The sequence below is a fragment of the Electrona antarctica genome (genome assembly GCF_951216825.1).
Source record: "Electrona antarctica genome assembly, chromosome: 15".
Lineage (NCBI taxonomy): Eukaryota > Metazoa > Chordata > Actinopteri > Myctophiformes > Myctophidae > Electrona > Electrona antarctica.
In genome coordinates this window covers 11,768,316-11,791,406 of record NC_136796.1, presented here as the reverse complement: position 1 = coordinate 11,791,406, position 23,091 = coordinate 11,768,316, and the positions used below count along the sequence as shown (strand labels likewise).

General features: G+C 41.1%; 1 protein-coding gene across 5 annotated transcripts in view; it reads right to left on the bottom strand.

Moving 5' to 3' along the window:
* Positions 1 to 23,091, bottom strand: part of akap9 (A kinase (PRKA) anchor protein 9) — a 92,065-nt gene that overhangs the window by 31,597 nt on the left and 37,377 nt on the right. For all 5 annotated transcript variants that reach the window (XM_079523011.1, XM_079523010.1, XM_079523014.1 and 2 more), the window contains 7 exons: positions 21,201 to 21,261; positions 19,812 to 20,180; positions 19,088 to 19,342; positions 16,955 to 17,100; positions 16,225 to 16,397; positions 13,447 to 13,682; positions 6,205 to 6,367 (listed from right to left, as the gene is read on the bottom strand). In XM_079523011.1, coding sequence (XP_079379137.1) covers positions 6,205 to 6,367; positions 13,447 to 13,682; positions 16,225 to 16,397; positions 16,955 to 17,100; positions 19,088 to 19,342; positions 19,812 to 20,180; positions 21,201 to 21,261 — 1,403 coding nt within the window. The remainder of the gene's footprint in view (positions 1 to 6,204; positions 6,368 to 13,446; positions 13,683 to 16,224; positions 16,398 to 16,954; positions 17,101 to 19,087; positions 19,343 to 19,811; positions 20,181 to 21,200; positions 21,262 to 23,091) is intronic.

Sequence of the window (23,091 nt, the reverse complement as noted above, 5' to 3'; positions counted from 1 at the left end):
ATAAGATACAGATAAGATACAAGCGGCCAAAATGAGTTTTCTCCGACGGGTGGCTGGCGGGTGACTCGGAATAGACCCGCTGCTTCTTCGCTTGGAAAAGAGACAGCTTAGGTGGTTCGGGCATCTGGTTAGGATGCCTCTCAAGCGTCTCCCTAGCCAGGTCCTCGATGCACGTCCCACTGGGAGGAGACCCCGGGGCAGACCAAGGATCAGATTATTAGGGATTATATCTCTAAACTGGCCCTGGAACACATCGGGATCCCCCAGGAGGAAGTTACTAATGTTGCTCTGCAGAGGGAGCTCTCTGGTGGAGCTGTTGCATCCGCGACCCGACTACGGATAAGCAGTTGAAGATAGAAGGCTGGATGGATCGTCAGTCCTTTATTTTCAAATAGTGTCCAGTTCAAATTGTAACGCTATGCTGTAGTGTAAATTACAGTATATACACTGGTATATTCCTTGTTTGTGCTTTGAAAATAGACATTTTCTTCACCATAATGTCCCACAATCATCCCAGATATTCTTTGGCTGACAATCCTGGCACGACCTCTGACACCCACACACAACCACCCCCCCCCCCCCCCCCATACACACACACATGCATACAGATGTACAGACGAACAATAAACAAACACACATACAAACAAGAGGGGCATTTCTGACCCATTTTGCTTGACAGAGTGTACAAAGCTGAGCTTCCTATACAATAAACAGTGCCATTATTATACATTCTGTCACAGGTCAGCAAGCATGTACTAGCACACTATTCACATACGAGACAACAGAAAGGCCCCCACACACACACCACACCACACACCACACACCACACACACACACACACAAAATCGTGCTCACCAATTGATTGTAATCATTACTTATTACCTAATATTAGTGTTTTCCCATGAGGAGGCACATGAGTAACATGTTAAGATTCATCCTACACTTATATGTGGGTCTAGGGACAGAGGTGTTGACAACTCAATCATTGATAGACACTTACATTTTGAATGCTTTCTCATAGCAACAGATTGGTAAATAATTACCTAAATAAAACTCCCCACATTCCTGCTGTTTGGCTTTCCATTCAACTTGACTGCACCCACGGTGGTTGCTATAGTGTGGGCTTTAGTGCTTTTAAGTTATGCTTTATTAAAGACGTTCAACCTGGCATCCCCATTTTGGACATGGTGGTGGAATTTTCAAACATAAGGAAAACAGCAGCTCTACAAGCTGCTGTGAGCTGGTAAATCAGCTATTTTTTAAAATAGGGATTAAGAAAAGGGAGTGCAGCTTGAAATCTCTGTTATGAGTAGATAGTTCCGTGTCAGACAGTCAGATCAGGAACCATGGCAGACTGCAAAGTTTGCCTAAGGAGGTACTGCTCTCTGGAGAAAAGCCATTGATTTATTTACTCTGTATGTATGATGAACAGCTCATGTAGAAAATGATGAAAAATATTATTCAAGGTAAAGATTCAGCAAAAGCACAGTTAAAATATGCTGTATGAAGTACTGCTTTATAAATACCTGATAATAGAAATAACGGGTGCCTTGTGATGTGAAGGATATACATTTTACAATGCTGGAGTGGAGAAAATGGGAAATGTCTACATATTTGTTTATTGTATGCAATTTAGCAAAAGCAACAAGTTGTGGTTTTGAAATGTGGTCCAACTTAATTGTTATACAAATTGAGCAACAAGGAACAATCACATTAATCACACCACGTTTGAAATTACATAATCTATGGTGCATTACTTTACGCCCACCCCAAGAAAGGCTTTTAGCAATTTAGAGAAATGTGTCAACTTGCCTCAACATGCATTGGTAGGTAAAATGTCATACTTTTAACCCATTTAGGCCTGACGTCGAAATTAAAAAAAAATGTTTTCTAAATCATGACAATTTTCTGAAAGATTTGAGGCACATTTTAACGATTTTTCATTTATGATGCATTGTGCGCTTGTTCTGTAGATCGGAGATTTTCAGTATTTGTTGTACAATGACGTATAATAGGGCTTAAGTGGTTATCTGGACTCTGCAAGGTCATTAGTAAAGGAAATCAATGTTACTCCTGTGCCTTTCCCCGCTCTATAAAACAAAGGTGACAGTGATTGTGAGCCATTGATGACAATTAAAGAAAGTATTGTCGTCATTAGCATCATCAAACACATAAATCATCACAGCCAAGTAACAACTGAACTGAACATGGACAAAATAACAGCTGGGTTAACCCATCTAACAAGGCTATGTGGAAGTCAGTTTCACAGTCTGTTGTGAATAGAGTAGATGACAACTGTAGCACAGTTCCAATTAAAAGGTTTCTTAGCTATTTGTTTCTGGCAAGGGCGGTAGGATTATTCATCATGCATGCATTATGTACAGTATCAGCATTCTTCACAAATTGTATCATTTTTCAAATGGTATTTCGCATAAATATTTACATATAGGAAATCTCCCTAACGAACAGGAACACATGTAACATAGGTAATAACCCATAAGAAATGATGTGGCTTTTTGAAGACATTATCTTGCAATACTGAGAGTGATACTGAACACAGAGACAGGAGATCCCTAGACGAGGAAATCCATGAAGGTCTAAGGTTGTAACACAATACTACAGTATATCATGTTAACACCTCCATCAGCTCTCAGGCAGACTTTATAGCAACCGGTTTCTCTGTAGGGAATAGGATGGTAAGGATGCATATACATTTAGCCATAATAAAGTGTCCCATCCTGGAACTCCTTCATTCACTTTCCTGAACAATAACAGCAGCCCTTTCTGATATACACCGTCCATCATTTAGGTTAGGGGATAGTCTGTGATCTGTTAATGTACTATGAATATACTAAATATTAGCATTGCATCTAAAAATTCGGCAATCTCAATTGTAAACTATATTGTTCCTTTTTCCTCATACACCTGGCAGTCTTCAGGCATGGTCAGATCAAATAGAAATACCTCCACCTACAGCATTCATTATCAAAGTTAGAAAATGTTCCATAAAATAGGAGGTAGTCTTTAATTCTGTCTTGACCCAGAAGGCTATCTTGGGGCTACAGAGAGGATAGCAGTGTCAGGTCCTGGAAAATGCAGTCCTCAATGGGATGAGATAACACCACAAGGGAGATGTTGTCTCCGTCTCATAGAAACGATAACATGCAAACAGAACATTGTCCATCAAGGGGAAAAGAATGAGCACCACTCACTGCTGCCTCCAGGTCACAAAACACATGCAGTTTACCAACGCAAACACACCTGAAAGTGTATAAACAAATAACAGTGTAAATTCTAAGTGGAAAGTTTTAGCCCAAACTGACCTCCATTGATTCCAGTATAAAATGTAAGTTTAAAATGTTTTATTATCTTACAAATGTATGTGAAAAATATTAATTTACTTAATTGGCTGACTGGAAGCGTGCCAAAGGATTTTGGCGGTGATCAGTCCAATGGTTTGTGTTTAACCTAGGACACACAGACATTCACACAGGCCCTAGTACTATCCTCTATTTGTGATCAGAAGACCTTTAACATACACTGTATTCAATTTCAAAAACACCCAGGTAATGTTTTCTCTCACATTACAAATCACCACACGTCACAGTGACATCAAAGGCCTCATGGGCTATATAATACAAACTCTACTGCCCGTCCAATATCCTCACTGACACCTAATAGTTTCTGTCAGTCATTCAAGAGGTTTCTCCTCTGTCTCTTGGGTTAACTCAAAACCAGTTTTCTCCGGCCACACCCGCAGCTATTATACCATTAGTGTGGATCACCCAGACAAAAAGAAGGGAAGTATTTGTGCTTGCCCACAATAATACTCTTAACAGAAAGATGACAACGCTAACAACAACAAAAAATCTATTTGGGCTTTTCTAACACTCACTGAAAATGAATGAGAAAGTATGTAGGGTTGGCTCTACATGGCCTGTGAATACAGCGGGAATTTAACGACAGGCAGGAACCTGCACTGAAAAAAATGAGTATAATAGCAGTCAGCATACTATGTAGAAAGCTAAACTGAATGAAGCAACTGTTATACATGCTGATCATATCACTGTCAAGATATAATGCAACATTCACATTTGTACAGTTTTATAATTATCATCATGCTTTGCATGATATGAAATGTCCAGGTGGTTATTTAAAACACCTTGTCGTGCTACTGTATCTCACAGCTTGGTGGATGACTGAACACAAACAGTAGTTGACAGTGGATTAACCTTCTTTAATATTTGTTATGCTCCACCACCCGCTATCAGGATACAGACACTTACATTACATCATACCAGGATGCTACTGCAGACAAACAATCCTGTATGCATTTACAACATATGGTAAACACAACACTATTCTGTGGTGAGTTAAACCTATTGGGCTGGGTTTGATGTGCATGAGGTTGTTCAGGGCAAATATATGATATTGATATATTAAATATGATATTTGCCTGCCTTTTGTGGAGCTTAAAAACATTGTGCAGATGTTTTATCCTCTCCTTGACTTGACGCATGATGAGGTTGTACTCGTCAGCTATTCCTGGACCAGCTTCCTCTGATAAGGTTGGGAAATTAAACTAACTGACCCCAACAAGGACAAGAAGGGCTCTAAAAATGTGCTTTGGTGCTTCACAATGGCCTTGTTTTAGAATATACACCTTCTTATACTGTACATTTCAACTGCACAATTCTCCTCCTTAAAGGGGAAAACCACCCATTTTCAACATTTTACTATGTCATTAATATACCTTAGAGCTGTTGTGTGGAAATAATAAAAAGGTCCCCCCATTCTGTGTTTCCTAGAACTGTAAGTATGAAAAAAATCATTAACATGGTGAAACACATCTTGATGACATCATCAAGATGTGTTTCACCATGTTAATGATTTTTTTCAGACCTCTAATTCTAGGAAACACAGAATGGGGGGGACTTTTTTATTATTTCCACACAACAGCTCTAAGGTATATTAATGACATAGTAAAATGTTGAAAATGAGTGGAATGCCCCTTTAATGATATACGGTAAATTGTTATACCCTTGTAAATTCATTTATTAAGGAAAGATAACTACCAAAACCTTTTTGTATATTATAGTACACAAGAATAAAGACAAATGGGATACAAATAGCAGCATTGCCATAATATTTACTTTGAGTAGAAAAATGTTCAAAAATGTTTAATGTTGAGCACTTGTGATTTGGCAGTTGAATTAAAAATTTACTGAATTGAACTTATCTTTAACAACTCATCGTACATACTTCATTTCCTGGGGTCCCACAGGGGTCCGTACTTGGCCCACTCCTTTTCCTCTTACTACACCTGGTGCAGTACTTAGTTCAGACTAGTCATTGGTCTGACAAACGACAACCTACCTCAAACCCTAACCTAACCGCAAGCACAGGAGCAGCGCATGTTCGAGCGGTTCCCGCATGTCGGACTAATGCGTCGGACTAATGCGTCGGAATTACGTGCGGATCCCTACTACACCAACACTCTTCACTGAAAATGACTGATGTACAAGCTCATGACTGCTAGCTGCTATTTTTGCTAAATGTTAGTCTAATATGACATGCCCAGAATAGGGATGCTATCATGCTAGTGTTCTTTACTGAGATTAGACAGATTGCCTCTCTCTCTCTCTCATTATGTAAAGACACAGCTGATCCACCTCACTCACCACACACACACACACACACACACACACACACACACACACACACACACACACACACACACACACACACACACACACACACACACACACACACACACACACACACACACACACACACACACACACACACACACACACACACACACACACACACACACACACACACACACACACACACACCTTCCATGGCCTCCTTTTGATGTCATGCCTTCTGTTTTACGCTAATCACGGCCATATGCTCATCAGAAAACAAATCAAAAACAAAATCAGAATACTGTCACTGACGATACAAAATACTGAAATTCTCAAACTGCAAAAGCTTTTGCTATTATTTAACAAATAATATATCAGACAGCCTTTAAAAAAAGTACTCTGATTTTGTCAATACTGTCCAACAAATCAACTTGTGGTTCAAATGTCATTCCACTGTAACCCCAAAATCCTGATCAACAGCATCCACGCACGCACAGTTTTTGGCTGCAATATAACTAACTAAATCATGTAGAAAAGACAGATCCTCACTCACCCTCGGCCTTGTGGAGTTCCAGAGCCAGCTGCTCACGGGCCCTGGCCTCCTCGGCCAGCCTCTCCTGCAGCTCCTCCTGACGCTGCAGGAGCTCGCCCATCTCCTGGTTGTGACGGAAGGACTCCCGCATCAGCTCCGTCTGGGTCACCCGGGCATGCTCCAGCTGAGGACGAGAGACAACGGGAGATGGTGAGAGACTCACAAGCACCGAACGAGGAGTAGGATAGAGACACTGTCGAGTCTGGACCATTATGACTTACATTATGATGACTCCTGAAATAATATTTATGAAGGTAAAAGTACAGTGGCAATATCATCGTTCAAAAAGGTCCGTCGAGAGACGGGTTAGGAGATGAACTGTTGACTATACTGCTTGAAGTACAAACTCTGAACCTGAAGTACGATTTATGCTATCTTGTTTGTCTTTGCCATGTGAAATTGCTATGACCTTTAATGTGACAAACGTCACAGTTGTCAGACAATTGACAGAATGGAGGATGGAGGATAACAGGTGCACTTCACTCATTTTGTAGAACTTTGGGAAAAAATGTCAAGCTTACCAAACTCAGACTATCGTAAACCTATGATGAGTACAGCACTGATGCCATTTAAACTTTGTTTACATTTTTTACATTTTAGAGCATCATGAAAAAAAGGATGCACACTAAAGAGATTGTGTACACATGAACATTTACAATACATCATTAATACAAAATATAACAGTGCTGTTTGGCAACATAGTTTGTTGTATCTCTTCCACACTTATGCAAGGGTGGTCTTTCTGGACAGGTCACATGTATCTGTGCTTGGCGAGGCCGATATGAAAGCACCATAGTAGTGTAATAAACCTCTCAAGAGCTCATTGGCACTCAGGGGGGGAAGATTTCCCAATCTCCCAGAGCAAAGGTCACAGTGCAACCGAAGGACAATGAGGAAGTGGTAATATAACCATGCCACACAATATCCCCATAGTCCTTTAACTTCTAAACTAGTAAAACAGAATTACATTTTAAAGTATAGGGAAGGAGATGACAACTTAAATATATAAGTTGTGTTGATTATTATGTTACAGTAGATACATGTACTGTATGTCACTAGACTTTCTCAAATTGATTTCTGTGTACAAATGAAAAAGAAGCTAATGTGCGGGTCAATAGCAGTTTCAGACATCAATGACACATCAGCTGCTGCATGTGTTTTACTGTTTACAAGGCTACAGGCTAGGATGCAATTCGAGACAACAAATCAATGTAATGGGGGTGGGGGTCGAGGAGCACTTTACACTGTCCACGCTTCATCCAATCCACTGAATTACCGCCTGCGTACATGTCAACTTACTGTATACGGCGGGGTAGGGAGTGAAATTTTGGAGACCACCTTAAGAAGGTGACCATTGGTGCTGTGGTTGATGTGCGAGATTTGAGTCTGCACCACCACAGAGTTCCTCTCATTCAAGGTGGTGGGGAGGGGGAAGGGCCGTGGGAGGGGGACGCGGGATTCCACCTCGTACACGTCCTGGTCCTCCCCTTCCACCCATAAGCTGTTAGAATTCCAGTAAGAACGGTATGAATCCATGTCAGCGGCAGCAGTGTATCGGGTTGGTTCCTTGTACGCCAAAGCTCCTTCTCGTGACTGATCAAACAGGGGCTTCCATCTGGCAATGTGTCTCCAGCTGAGGTGATCCGGCCATCATAATGCAAAATAACAACAAGAAAAACATCCCGCGGGGACTAAAGAGACGAGTGCCGGCGCAGGTAGTGCCAAGCAACAGTTTCTACGTGGCCGTCATGCACACAGCTAGAGTAAACACCATTTGGAGCCGGCGAAGTTCACGTCATCTCAAATCACATGTTGCACCTCGGAGGTGGAACAGGTGCCAGGTAAATATTAAGAGGGGAGTCATCGAGTGACACCGAGTAGTTCTGTGACAGAGTAGCCAGTGCACTTCCAGAGAAAAGTCATCTTCACCAGAGAGTGGATATCAGATCCAGGATCTGTGGCTGTGAGGGGAATCCGACACATTATCCATGGAGGTAAATAAACCAAAAGTCATGCATGTTTTCCATTCTTGTCCTCTCCGATGATCTCGGACTGTTTCCCAGTGTGGTTTCTGACCTTGTGCTACAGTATGCGAGCAGAGCACAGCCGTACCATGCCTCTCAGCAGAGCTCACACCGGCATGTGTGCTCCAGTTCACTCTCTCGCTGTGTTTCTCTCTTCCCTGATTCGCTCTATCTGTCCCTCTGAAGGTTCATTAACAATGGTGTGCCGCCGTGGCAACCGTGACCCACAGGGAAACCTCCCAGAGGCCCCCCCTTAATTGCTTACTCCAAGCGGCAGTCGACCAAGTGGGAAATGATTGTGGTCTGATCCAAGCTTTCCAACTCCTACCTCTTCTGTCAGTCTAGTCCACTCACCGCGGCTGTCCAAACTCCTGCTCTCTTTGCCCTAATACTGTGCTTACTCATTCTAGCTTGCTGTCTGTTCGTTTAAACATCAAAATGTCCTTATTTTAACCACTCCACTCTCACTCTCTTCCCCTACTCTCACGTTTCTGGCCTAAGGCAGCCTATCGTGTCATTCCGTTGTACACGCACATGCTTGAAAGAATCCAGACCCAGAGATCAATTTTTTTTTCCCTTTTCCAAAGCCAGAATTTCTCTTTCACTTCCTGCATAAATAAGCATAGTGCAGAATACTGTTCAGTGAAATAGGGGAGGGAAGCAGGCGTGGCTTCAGCCCTCAGGGCAAGTGGAGCAGGTAGATTTTGCAAGTAGAATACACACTCCCTCCCTTTACATACAGGTACACAAACTAACACTGGAATATACAATACACACAGGTACACCTATTCCACGAGAGCTTGTCGGACCGGATTTGTATTCTGTACTGCACCTACAAACTGTAGGTGCAGTACAGAATACGATGTAGGTGCAGATGGGCAGAAAGATTAATTAGGCTGTGACAGGTTTCCTCAGTCTAGACTATAGACCTTCTCCTATGCGATCTTGTGTGTCTTGTAAACCATATAACAGATCGCACACGAGCAATCTCTCAATGTCTCACTAATCTACAACAACAGGGGAGAACAATCACCTTTCGCCCCAAGCGAATAATTGACAACAGCCAAACAAAGACAATTAAAATTCGTGACCGGCTCATTAGAACACAAGCTTTTCTCACCGGCATTTCACAGGCGGGACAAAGTGATCACATTCTCCACTGACTGAGAAGACAAATGACCACTGGATCAATTAAACGAACCACTTGGAAGATTTGTTGGTCACAAGACTTCAATTTATTGCATTGTAATTGTGTAATTGAGGAACAAATGTAGTGTGTGACAGGTTACCATACTTCCTTTGTAAAACATTATAGAAATGTCCTTTACTGATAGATTGGATAACCTATCCTTACAACCTGACACTATGTTGGTTTAGAGAACACTAAGCTGACTTTTGTTGGTCTGACGACTAAAACATTAGAATCCACACACACACCTGCCACAGCAAGATACTGTTACAAACTTACATGTAGGTAACCTTTCTTCATTATTTTTATGCAGCACAAGGCCGTCAAAGGAGAAGTTACGTCACACAAGACTGCAATTTGACGCCCTATGATTATTGTTTTAAAAATGCATGGCTGTATAACAAAATAAATGACATGAAAATTTAGAGTAACATAGAATGTGATGTAGCTTAATTGTGCTCTGTTCTATGATCGCTGATCGGACATTGGTAAGTGTGTTAAACTGATGTTGTTAAAGAACAAAGGATGGCATGATTGCAATTTTGATTATTTAATGGAACAAATGGCACAGTCACACACACTGAAAATGTATTTTAATCTATTTTTAGATTTTTAGCCAAGATGAAGCCCACGTGAGCGCGAGTAATGCTTGCAAGAAAGCCAAAGGCAAGATGCACAGCACCATCATCTATTACATAAAGCATGATTTATTTAGTTGCATGCCAGTCAGCATTGCATTGTGAACCAACAATAGCCAAATCAGAATCTACAAGCTCACAACGTGACGCGTTGTGTGCGTGTGGATCAGAGATTGTTGGTGTACGACACCCATGCACATTTACAGTGCAGAAAATACAACTTAACACATTACTGGCCTGGTTTAAGTAAGGCCATGTTTCGGGGCTGACATTGGACACAGGAGACACACTGTGTGTGTATACATACTAGAAAGCGGGGGTGGGGCTGTTCGTGCCCAAAAAAAAGGATGCACACTAAAGAGATTGTGTACACATGAACATTTACATCATTAATACAAAATATAACAGTGCTGTTTGGCAACATAGTTTGTTGTATCACAATTGCCGATAGACGTTTTCGGCACACGACTCTTGTTGTGCGGACATACTCACACGTGAGTCACCAAAACAACAAAAAAACTCTTCCACACTTATGCAAGGGTGGTCTTTCTGGACAGGTCACATGTATCTGTGCTTGGCGAGGCCGATATGAAAGCACCATAGTAGTGTAATAAACACTACGAGATGGTTGGTGTACGACACCCATGCACATTTACAGTGCAGAAAATACAACTTAACACATTACTGGCCTGGTTTAAGTAAGGCCATGTTTCGGGGCTGACATTGGACACAGGAGACACACTGTGTGTGTGTGTATACATACATACTAGAAAGCGGGGGTGGGGCTGTTCGTGCCCGGCTGAATCACGATAGGCTGTCTGGATACAGACAAAAGCCCCCATGCAAATACTGCTTGTATCTATAGGCAACCATGGGAATGCCAAAGCTCTATTGTGCACAGATTCTACACAGGCCAACTCTGTTTCCAGCTACATTCTGCAGTCTCATCCCCATTTATCCCTTTGTGAACCGACTTGAAAATCCATATGGGGGTGGGGTGTCAACAATGTGGTGTGGGCAATTTTACTTTTTGCTCAACAATGCCTGCATGCGTTGTCACTGGTACTTTCTGCCCATTGGCGACTTCTAGGTGCAGGTGTACAGGTGCATCAATGTCATGGGACTGTAAGGGCACCTACGGACGGCTGCAATTCGAAACTGGCCCCCGTAAAATCTGAATCCCCCCCACCCCTTTTTCCCCTCACTGTATATGTTTCTTTTCCCTTTTTACCTCCTTTATGATGAATTCCTGTTCTGTTCTTTGCCTATATAGAAGTGTCTATTTGTAAGTCTCTAAATGTTTTGATGAATTGAACAAGGTGGACCCTCTTGTAAACAAGTGTAATGCTTAATTGGGTCGTCCACTCACAGTTAACAGTCTTTGTATTGAGTTTGTGCTTGAAATGTACTGTAATTCTGCAAACTGTTAATAAATACTTCAATCAATCAATCAATGCAAAAGGAATGTGAGCACTTTTTAGGTGGCAACCAAGGATATACTTCTGTTGTCATCAGTACTTCATTAAGTTCTGATAAAATTATGGCTACCTTTTGAGGAATTGCTCAACGCATTTCTGACACCACAACCATGAGTATGTATCTGCCAACAACAATTCCAATCACATTTTGTTTCTCTTTAATAGCTACTAAGCTGTAAATAAGCTGTTACCAACACTGCTGCCTGACAAGCCTCCAAATATTCATATTGCATAATATCACATTCTACTGGTTTGCCTTACTCATCTTTTGTTATCAAAAATATCCTTGCACATTTTAATAAAATCTTTTTGACAGTTGAGTTGGAGGAGTCCTAGTAGACATGCATACTTTAGTTGAAGGAATCAAGGACACCGGAACACTGTCTGCAATCTGCTCAATAAAGAAACTATTAGGCAACGTTTCCGACAGGCTGGATGTATTTGAATGTACTAACATGCTGCCTATAGATCTTTTATGAAAGTTTCAGCCTCACTTCTAACAATTGGAAGAAGTCACCATGATGCTTTATAATGTCATAGTTTGTAAATGTGTACTTTGTACGTTTTCTCACCTAGTGGTCACTAAAGCCAACAACAGGTAAGGTAATAAATATTCAGTAAGACCATGTGCACAAAGGTACAATTACAGTACAGGTGAGTAATGAGTATGCACTATGCACAGAGCCAGGAAAGTATGATAGGAGAGTAGGGGTGCAAAAGTTAATCAAACTAATTGATTTAATCAATAAAAAAATGATCGATTTTAATAAAAATATCGATTTAGACTTTTTTTTAACAAAACTAGCCATTCTAAAACGGGTAGTCCCAATACTTGATTCTGATTGGCTGGTTACCATCACGTGACCGGTGTAAATTTCACTGATAACCCACACCTTCAATCACTTTATATCATTCGCAGCTGATTCCGCATCTCTGTAGCTGTACTGGTGAAGGGGAGCGCTTGATTGCCTTGCAAACCCATGCTGTGCGGCATCAAGCGCTATTCTCCCGTCACATAGCCTACTTGCAGCAAAACAAAGAAGTGATGTGGCTCGCTCTGGTGGCGCAAAGCGTAGCTACTTTTGTGAATTTAATAGTTTTATTAGGTTAATATTGCTATATGTTTGTAACCGTTTTAGAAAAGCAATAAGCCACTCGAGGCCCCAGCTTACCGGGTACCGGTATTTTACAATGGCTGGGAGGGTAGAAGACCCTCGGCTGCGCCTCGGGTCTGCATACGCCCCCCAGCCATTGTAAAATACCTGGTAATCTGAGACCTCTCGTGGCTTATTGCTTTAATCTACAAACTCACAGTGCATTTCATGGCATGTTGTGAGCTTGTAGGTCAGCTATTTGCTATTTTTGCACAATACCATTGTATGACAAAATAATGGAGAACATTTTCACATCGATTGGTTGATAATCACATTTCTTCTTCCATCATCAAAAAATAAAACTTCATAATCGCCAAAAAAAAATCATACCCGTCTGAAGTGAGTGGTGCTGTACTGCACTTGTACTGTACTGTACTGTACTGTACTGTACTGTACTGTACTGTACTGTACTGTACTGTACTGTACTGTACTGTACTGTACTGTACTGTACTGTACTGTACTGTACTGTACTGTACTGTACTGTACTGTACAAGCTCTCCTCCCTGGCCTCTGTGTGTGTTCGTGTGTCTGTGTGTCAGAGAACAGTGACACTTGGTGGTGTGTTAGGCTGTGCAACAGTGAAACTTGGTGGTGAAAATATGCTATTCCCATGCTCAGACACAGCCAGGGACACAGCCAGGCAGAGACATGCATTGCTGGGCATTGGAGTGCTGCATCCTATGGTTGCACCACTCCAAAAAAAAAAGAGCGTCCTCCTACCTGGTTGGTGGTCTGGGTGATGGCCACCAGCATCCTCTCCAGTGCTACCTGGAGGCGGGTGCTAATTCCCATCAGGTAGTCCTCATTCTCCAGCTGGCCCTCGGCCGCCAGCAGCAGCAGGCTCTCTGTGATCTGCTGCTGGGACACCTCCAGGCCCTCGTCCGTCTCGCCAGACCACGCGCCGCTTACTTCATCAGCACCCGTCTCACTGACCTGGCAGGCTTCTGCGGGAGGACCTGTGGAGACCACACAGAAGATTTAACAGGAGGAGACACAAATGTACAATACATATATTGTGATACCTAATGTGATAATTGCCATTCACAGTCAGCAATTAGTACGATTAACAGTACAGCACTTACAATATACAGTATTGTAGGGGACATAAACCGGTCTGTTCAATATTTTACGTTTCAGGCATTATTCCATAAAACTAGCCAAATGCCACGTCAGACAATAAAGTAATAGAAAAGAGTGGATTTTGTGTCATTCACGACAACACTGTCAATGTCCTCTGACTTGTTAAGACTTTATATTTTCTTTTACACGTGAACGTGTGAATACCTATGGGAAGAAAAGGTTAGCAGATGGCTCAACTTGGCCTTATATTCATTAGACAGAGCTGCCTAATTAATTAACAGAATAATACGCAGTCAGTGCTTAAGAGTATAGGATGAGGGTGGTATACTGTACTGTATATGTAAGTACATATGGCAACGCCCCTAAGCTTGTACACTGTAGGCCTATATATATATAACCCTATTTTATTTATTATGCCGATGAATCCAAGAAAGAATTTCACTGATGTTAGGTAATATAGCACTAACGTAGGTCCCAGGACCGAATGGTGATTTTTAACTCACCATGAGCATAGAGCACTTTATTATGAGCATCTAAAAATAAAATAAATTCTATTTTCTTAAGTCTCAGTCTAAGGAGTCTTCCTTAATTTTTCATGCAGCGAGCAAGTCTTGAAATATAATCTTATACCTACTGCAGATTTGATATTAGAAGAACAAACATTAACTGTGAAATAGATAAGATTTTATGTTTTTTATAAAGCATGGCTATTGTCTACTGTATTAAATAGGTACCGGTAATATAAGTGACTATAAGTCACACTACTGTATGTGGAACAAATGTACAGTAGGGGGCACTGAGGGGAAAACATGAGGACATGTTCAGTGAAGAGCCTATGTGGGAGAACATGTAATCATTCAGTAACATACTGTACAAGGAAACACATACTTGCCAGTAACACTATGTTACTAATGTTTCTATAAACGAGATGATTCTTTTATTTGAATTTCATAGCATCCTCATACCTACTACTGAGAGGTATTACTGAATTTGCTTTCCACATTTATTGAATTTGCTTTCCACATTTAAAGTATTGACGTGTTAATCTCAGGAAAAAACATAATAAAGGGGTTCACACAGAGATTTTAAATGTTGCTTTGCTTTCTGGGTTTGAGTCCTTTGAACCACCGTAAAACATTGAATCGAATGAATGTTACATGAGTGTTATTTCCCCTGGAGACTACAACTGTATTCCTGGAACCACTTTAAAGTACTTAGTTACAAGTTGTTCCAAAAACACAGTAAGTATGATACTGGTTTGCTCTGACTCAGCTCTTCTAATTAGTCCCTCAAACTGGTGATTTAAGTGGGTTGTTGTATACAGACAACCATAATAATACCAAAGTCTGTGTGGTTTGTATACAGACCAGACAACCACATATTAACTCCACATCGAGTTCCACAGTGTATGAAATGTTAGTAAGGTTACTTAAACCATTCACTATAATACTTTGTCATATGAAGAATAGCTCACAATGTATAATTTAATTTTGTGAGCTTGTAAATCTGCCATTTTCAATATAAAAAGTGGTTTATTTTACAATAAAGAAAATACTGACAGAAATGACATGCCGAAAATAGGTTAAATATGACAATGACCATGTTACAGTATCTGTATTTAGATATTGCTAGTAAAGTAGTGTAGTGGCTCAATGGTTTAACTGAGTCATCACTGTCACTGTAATACAAGGCATTATGGAATGGTACAGTAATTGGTCAAATCTCTGAATTATGTTGTGAATTGATTGTCGTATTTTCGTATTTTCATCCTTATTTTAGCATGTTTCTCTTTATTTTTTGTATTTTCTTCACATGTGGCAAATAACTATTTTAGAGCCAGGGGAGCTCCATCAAGTGAGTGAATAAACATGCTTTGTAGGTTAATTACTGTTTATTGTGATGATTACAGGAAGAATAGACACCAACTCCATCATGACAGCTAAAACAACCCAAATAAATGAATACAGGACAGACAAAAATGTGAATTTTCCTTCCTCTGCCGGACCCCTCTGATTATCCTTTTATCTCTCAATTATTTTTCTTTCCCTGAATCCCCCCATTTATTATATTAAATCTTTAAATATAACAGTATATTGTTATAAGAATAATAGTTAGCAAAAGACCCCTGGTAAAAGTAGACTATTTCACCCCATAATATATTTATACAGTAGACTATTAGTCTTGCTGAGACCCTTAAAAGTTTCAGCAATCAAATATTCTTTCTTCAAGAATAAATAAACATTTTATGTCTCTCAATATATTAACTTTATTAAATTTGAATCTGATATATTATGTATTAAATTTGAATCTGATATATGATGTGTATCTCAGACACACACACACACACAAATATATACATTTAAACAGCCTCAAAGAGCCTCTCTGCCATAGGTTCATTCCAAGCCTACTGTGACTTGCCTGCAGGCCTTGGCCAAGTGGCTGGTTGTGAGGAGGCCTGCGGGGGCCCTTCACCTGAGACCTTTCTCAGAGTGTCCACGTGGAGGCCAATGGTCTCCTCCGCTGCCGCTGTGGTCTTCAGAACTTCAATCAGCACCTGGCGGAGCCTCTCGTACGCCTTACGCAGCTGGTTTCTACAAAGACATGATTGGAATTGAAGATGAGTCAAGACTGTTGGGGAGGACTGCAGCACTATGTAACGGTCAAAGAATATCTAATTTGGCGTTTGGGGATCTGTTGGGAATTGATTACATGCAACCGGCACCTGCGTGTGCAGTCTCAATGTTTGTAAACAAGAAAGCCGTCTATACTGTAGTATACACACACAGAAAACAGAGAGAACAGCAGCAGTGAAAGAGTTCGCTCAACGGTTTAAAGTTACAGGGACTTAAAGTAACTTAAATTAAAGTAACTTTGTAACTTAAAGTTACAAGGGACTTTGATTTAAACACATAGCAAACCCAATCAATGAATTAATACACACATATGTATGTGTGAGTGCGTGCGGGCTATAGGCTCCAGTCCCAGTTGCAGCCCCAAGTACATTGGGTACGAACGAAGTCTATGGACAAGTCAGAGTATTCTGAGAAAGACAATCCATCAGTATACTACTCAATAATTTCCTGTAATCAAATCGTGTTATTTAATGTATTCTATGACTATTACAGTATGAGGTGATCCGTACCCGTACCTTTCAGTGGTGATTACATCCAGGCTGGAGGAGTCTCCTCCAACTTCTGCCTGATCTCTCCTTCCATGGACCTCCTTTATTCCTGGTTCCTCCTTGTCCTTCTCTTCTCCAGCTCCTCGCTTGTCCCTTTCTCTCTCCTGCAAAGCCTGGATAGGCAGCAGAGAGAACACAGACAGCAGCCCAGTCATTGGAAAGGCTACACTTGTTCAATGTTCCTGGAAGCGCCAGGCAGCGAAGTGACGTTTGGATTTATTCCTGACCATTAGTACAAATTGATTAAAATGAGTAAAAGGCGAGGTACGCACATGCTTTGCACACAAGCAAACGATCTGCTCATATACACATAAACACTTCCAACTCCCTCAGAGCTGTAAACACTAGTATCTTTGTGGTGCTATGGCAACAGGTGCACTTGAGTCAATAGAACTTGTAGGGGATGCAGCGCTCTCTTTTGGTGAGAAAGCAGAAGCGCTGCCCTTTGCTGATGAATATCAATTCATTCACCAACACATGACACTGTGTGTGTATCCATACAGTTAATGGTGCAGACACACCCTGGTACTACAGTAGTTTCAAAACATTGTTTCATTTAGATCTGATGAAACGCTCTGTCTGTTTGATTGCTCACTGTTATTTCTCAGTTAAAACCTAACTGCATTAATTGGTATAGTCATGTTAATAATGAATTGGGTAAAACTCTTATTCTACCCTCTTCATCAGGAATAATGTCAGTGAGATAAAACAGCTGAAGGAGACTATGAGGTGTACATGAGGCGTAAAATGCAAGAGTCAAATCTGCAATGTCATCAAGATATATACTAATCTGTACCTGCTCCAATGACGTGGAATGAGCGATAGATTCTGTGAAAATCATGCTGGACTGTGTGCCCAAATATAGTCTAGTACAGTGTACACTCTATACTGTATCATAGTGCTAACAGTTCTAAAATAGTTATGGTATTCAATTGATAACGATTTAGGAAAGACCTTAAATCATGGCTCCATCTGCACACTAACTGGTCATAGTTAGCTTCCGACCCTGGATAGGCCATCTACCATGCTCTGGACTCTTCTCTTAGGGTACCTCTTGTCCTATGTATATAGCTCCCAGCCTTATATATAAGGATTATTTGTTATTTGTTTCATGGTTGTTGTTTGTACAGTCATGTTTGTGTATAGTTTCATGTTACATGGTGGACCACAATGGAAACAAGGCTTTTTTGTGTCAAAGTCCATTTGGCGTTTTGTAAAATGATGTCATTTTCTGTAATATTTTCTTAAACTGCCAATAAAGTATTCTATCTATCTATCTATATAATGTAACTTCTGCCCAATGCCATAATAATCACCATAACTATTTCTAAAGTAGTCTCTGTGGAACCACTGACATGTTCAAGTTTTAGTCATACTTGTTACTTGCTGGGAGAGACAGCTGCTGAAGTTAACAATTATAATCTGGGCTAGCCTAACTTTAGGAATACCGCATATGGATCTTTCAGTTGTACGGTATAAATGTATCTTAATCACATGACTGCATGACACTCAAACATCACCTAAATGGCAGGCACAGCTATGCAACTCAATCAGATTAATTGTACACTACAGTACAAGGAATTTCTTACAAAGTCGCTTTGAACATGGATTACAATCCTGAGTGCATTGGACTCAGTCTTATTCCATCAAGAACATTGAAGGTGACAGCTACTGCTATCATGCATCTAATGCCTACCCTGGTTACTGATAATAAGCCTGGCTGACTCGGGGGTTAGGTCTTCAAGACATGAACAGTGTTATTAAAAGAGTGATAAAGATGCCGCTAACAAGCAAAATAGATACTCCTCTAAAGTATGAATGAAGACATTTGCAAACACAGGCAGGCATACCAGTTCAGGCCATTTACTGTATGAGAAAGTAACTTAACGCAAGAGTGCAGTGTACTTTTTAACTCTGTGTGTATGTCGTTTTCATGTTTATGTAACCACTACTTTTAGAGGTCACTACTACTAGCCCTTTAAGAAGAGGGTATTCTAACAAATGACTGATAAGATTGCCAGTGCCACGATATTTATACAGAGCATGCATGGTTTCCATCAAGAGTAACCACATTCTATCAGGCCAGTCACTTTTACCAACCTGCTCAGTTTTCCACAGCTGCTCCTTTAACCGCTGTAGCTCGGTGGTCCTCTCCCTCAGCTCCTTTTCCAATCTCTCCCGCTCCCCTTCCTCCGGTGAGGCATAGACTTTGAGGACACGTTCTTCCTCCTTACTCTCCTGCCTTCCTTCCTCTTCCTCCTGTGTCTGCATGGATGAGGTGGTCTGGGAGGTGTGCCTGCTGAGACGAGCCAGCTCAGTCTGCTGGGCAAACTCTACTGACATCTGAACTATGGCCTGCAAGGAAGTTATTTAATCATGACAAAGTGGCACATAAAAGAATGGTGATACGCTTTATATGGAATATCTGGCTAATAGAAGTTGGAAATTGACAAAATAACAGCAACAAATGTTTCTGTGATGTTAGTGAGGCAGCTTCTGGATAGCTGCCAGGTTATAATAGATTGCCCTGTGTGTCAGTACTCGAGTGACTCGTTACAAAATGACAAAATTCCAATTCCAAATTAGACAGGAATATAAGTGAACTAATTGCCAAATTGTCCAGACACAAACAGTGATTGTAATGATTACTACTGGTACAGAAAACTCGTAACTGTATGAATAAGAGATAATAATAAAACATTAATGGATTTTACCCCAGTGACAACAGTTCTTTTATGGTGTCCCTTTAAACACTTGCCACAAAAACACTTGCCTTCCATAAACAAATACTAGTACCATCCATAGATAATGTCATGTCACATACCTTTGCAACCTCCCTCTCCACTCTATCACAGTTTTGTTTCAGGGCGACTTGCTCCTCTGCTCTGGGGCCTTCGATGTGGCGGCCCGCCCCGTCGATGCCGTCGAGGTCTCGCTCAAGCTTGGTAAGTGCTTTCCTCTCCTCCGTCTCTCCTCCAGGCTCCTTCGCATCTCTCCTCTCCCCTACCCTCTCCGCCGCCAGTCTCCTGAGCTCGGTGCTGTGCTGCTCCTTGAGTGCGGCCGCCTCCTGGACATACTTGTGGTAGAGCGCTTTTTTCAGTGTTTGCAGCTGTGCCGGCAGGCCCGTTGACCTGCTGCGCTGTAGCTCCGGGTCCGAGCCTTCCTCCAAGATACCTTCTGCCTCAACCAGCCGCTGCACAGACAGAAGAAAACAGAAAAGAGTAAGAGAAACAGAGATAAACAGAGATAGAAAAGGACCAGAGGAGAGAGAGAAGATAGTGGGTTTGATTACTAGATAAGTATGGAGATAACGTCCAGAAAAGATAACAAACGTTAAGACAAAAGAAGGAAAAATAAACCAACAAGTGCAGCGAGTACAAGAGTACTACAAGATACTAAGATAAAGAACAATGCACTCACAGTTCTTTAGTGGTTCTCAATATATCCCCAAACGCATTTTACCATAAATAAATACACACGTTTGTTCTGTCCACCCTCAACGCTGATCAAGGGATAGAGATGTGTCGCATCATGCTGGAGCCACACTATTCCACAAATACAGTAGTGGTCTGTCTAGCTATGAATCCCTGTGTTGTCTGTTTGTCGTCAGCCTCGACAGCAACGCTTTCCTTAAGTGCCAATCCTGCATTGATAGGATCAATTGTTCCACTATCATTCTCACTCTCCCTGTCCTTATTTCCATTTCTGCATTTCTCTCCTGGCCTTCCTTTCTGCATAAACGATGCAAGAACCATGGACACTCACTACTTCTTAGACGTTAGGAGGTTGGACACAATGGACACACACCCACACACACACAGAGGGAGGACGGTAACTGAAGTAATGGTGAATGAGATGACTTTAAAAATGTAGCGGGGGTGGTGTGTGCTTAGTCACGTGAGACATAAACGTCCTTCCATGCGGTGCCGAGACAAGAGAATGTATGCCCGGTTCACCAGTAACACACTACACTGCAAGGTTATGTAACCTTCCCCAACCCTTTTAGCCTGTCCCATGAGAGATGGACCGAACTGGAACTGGGGCCTGTATTATAGTGACAGGGATGTAGGGCAGGTTGTAGCCTGGAGGCTGAAAGTACTCCCCCCCCCCCCCGTACTGTCACAGTGTTTTAAAGTATACTGTATAACAGTACATATTTCAGACTGGAGGAGGGGGAGGTGATGATTAGTCCAGTAAGTAATAGAAACCCTACCATTAGTTCTTCTGTGTCCTCTTCTGTCCTCCCAGAGCTTGACTGGCCACCACCGGAAAAGCTAAAAGACAGATTAGGAAGTGAAAAATAAATCATTGTTGTTGAGCTGAAATATAAGAAAGCATCTTATTATAATTATATCGTATAAAAGGCATCTGTTCATCAAAGCCTTTGACAGCTGGTTTTGTTTTTATTTCTTTGTTTTGGTAAATTATATAAATCTAAGTTATTATTATCCCACTACCAGAATCAGAATAGGGTTGGCACTTTTTTTAAATGTATTTATTTTCCGTGGCACTACAGCGAGACAGGCCGCAGGCCGGTCGACCTTCGAGGTTATTACTTGCGCAAGCAGAGCGCGCAAGTACTGTGGTCGGCTGCGTATGTATGGTACTGTAACTATGTAGGCCTGTCCTCGGTGGTCCCTAATTGGCTGTTGATGGTGACGCAATTCACCCTTTGTCAGCCTTCTGATTGGTCCCATCTTTGGTGACCCCAAGATGGGGGTCACGAAAAACTATAGGACACTTGACAACTGAGCTCTGAGGATGGCAATGTCAGTTGGTTCAACCCACTTTGGTCCAGTTGGGTGCTTTTAGCTTTAATGTTAAAATTAAGATCATACAGCTGTTTAACCACATGAATCATAGCATCCAAATTCTGGGCATGTCATAATAGGCAAACATTCTGTAAAAATAGACAATGCACAAGCATATTGTGAGCTTTTAAAATAGTCTATTTTCGGTTAAGACATTTGGTGTAGAGGGACAAAGGAGGGGACCATGTATACACCACTGGGGGAAGACGATCAATGAAGTATATAGGGGTTCAGATGGTTATGAAAGTATCATTGGGGTAGGTAGACCCATAGGAGTAGGTAAAACACATCTAATATTATAAAGATAAGTGGCACTCACTATATCAATATAAAATGAGCACCATTTTACTTCATTCCCATCCTTGACAAATACATGGATTTTCATAGTGTAGGATTCAAGTACTGTCATTGTGTAATTTTGCATCCTAGGAGTTGGAACTGAGAACTACAGTAGTGGTGAATATGTTTTCAAATCCAAACAGCAGAGGGCAGTAGGATCTCAGTTTATGAGAAACACATAAATGGATCCTTGTTTTGATAAAAGTATTCAAATAACATATTGTAAACTAAAGTAAATGATGTGTGAGGAGGGAGCATCAGTGGTCTCCATATTTCATGTGTGAAATCAGTGGCATGAAATAAATATAACAATTTAAATGAATTGAAGTGAGAGTAAAATCCGTCTTATTTATTGCTGTATGGTATAATCTCAATGTAATGTTCCTTCCAAAACTCCTTCATCGCAATGAAAGGACTGTATGTTTCATTATTAAAGGACCACTTCACCACTTTTGAACTTATCTTGATATAATTGGTCCTCACTAATGTTCATGATAAAATACCACAATGTACCACAAAGACCCATCCACCAGTGACATCATTAGGCAGATTTTTCTGATTTTTTAAAAACATATTTCGATTATTATCGTGAGAACGATGGCTTCCATTATCGCATTGCAACTTTTCACGAATAGTAAGCCTGCCGTTTCTATTAGCTTGAATTCACCATCGATGTCGTCACTGGTGGACGGGTTTCTGAACTGCCCACAGCCCTCTTATGAGACACAGACAGAGTAGATTTTTTTTCATGAACATTAGTGAGGAGTACCAATTATATGAAAGCAGGTTGAAAAGCGGTGAAGTGGTCCTTTATGAGATCCATTCATTCATGCCTTATTCAATGTTTACACTTTCTATCTGAAACCCTAATCTTATAGGTTAGTGGGCCAGCAACAGGAATCGAGTAATGCTTTTAACCACCTTTTGAATATTTCATGAGGTACTGTCGGAGGA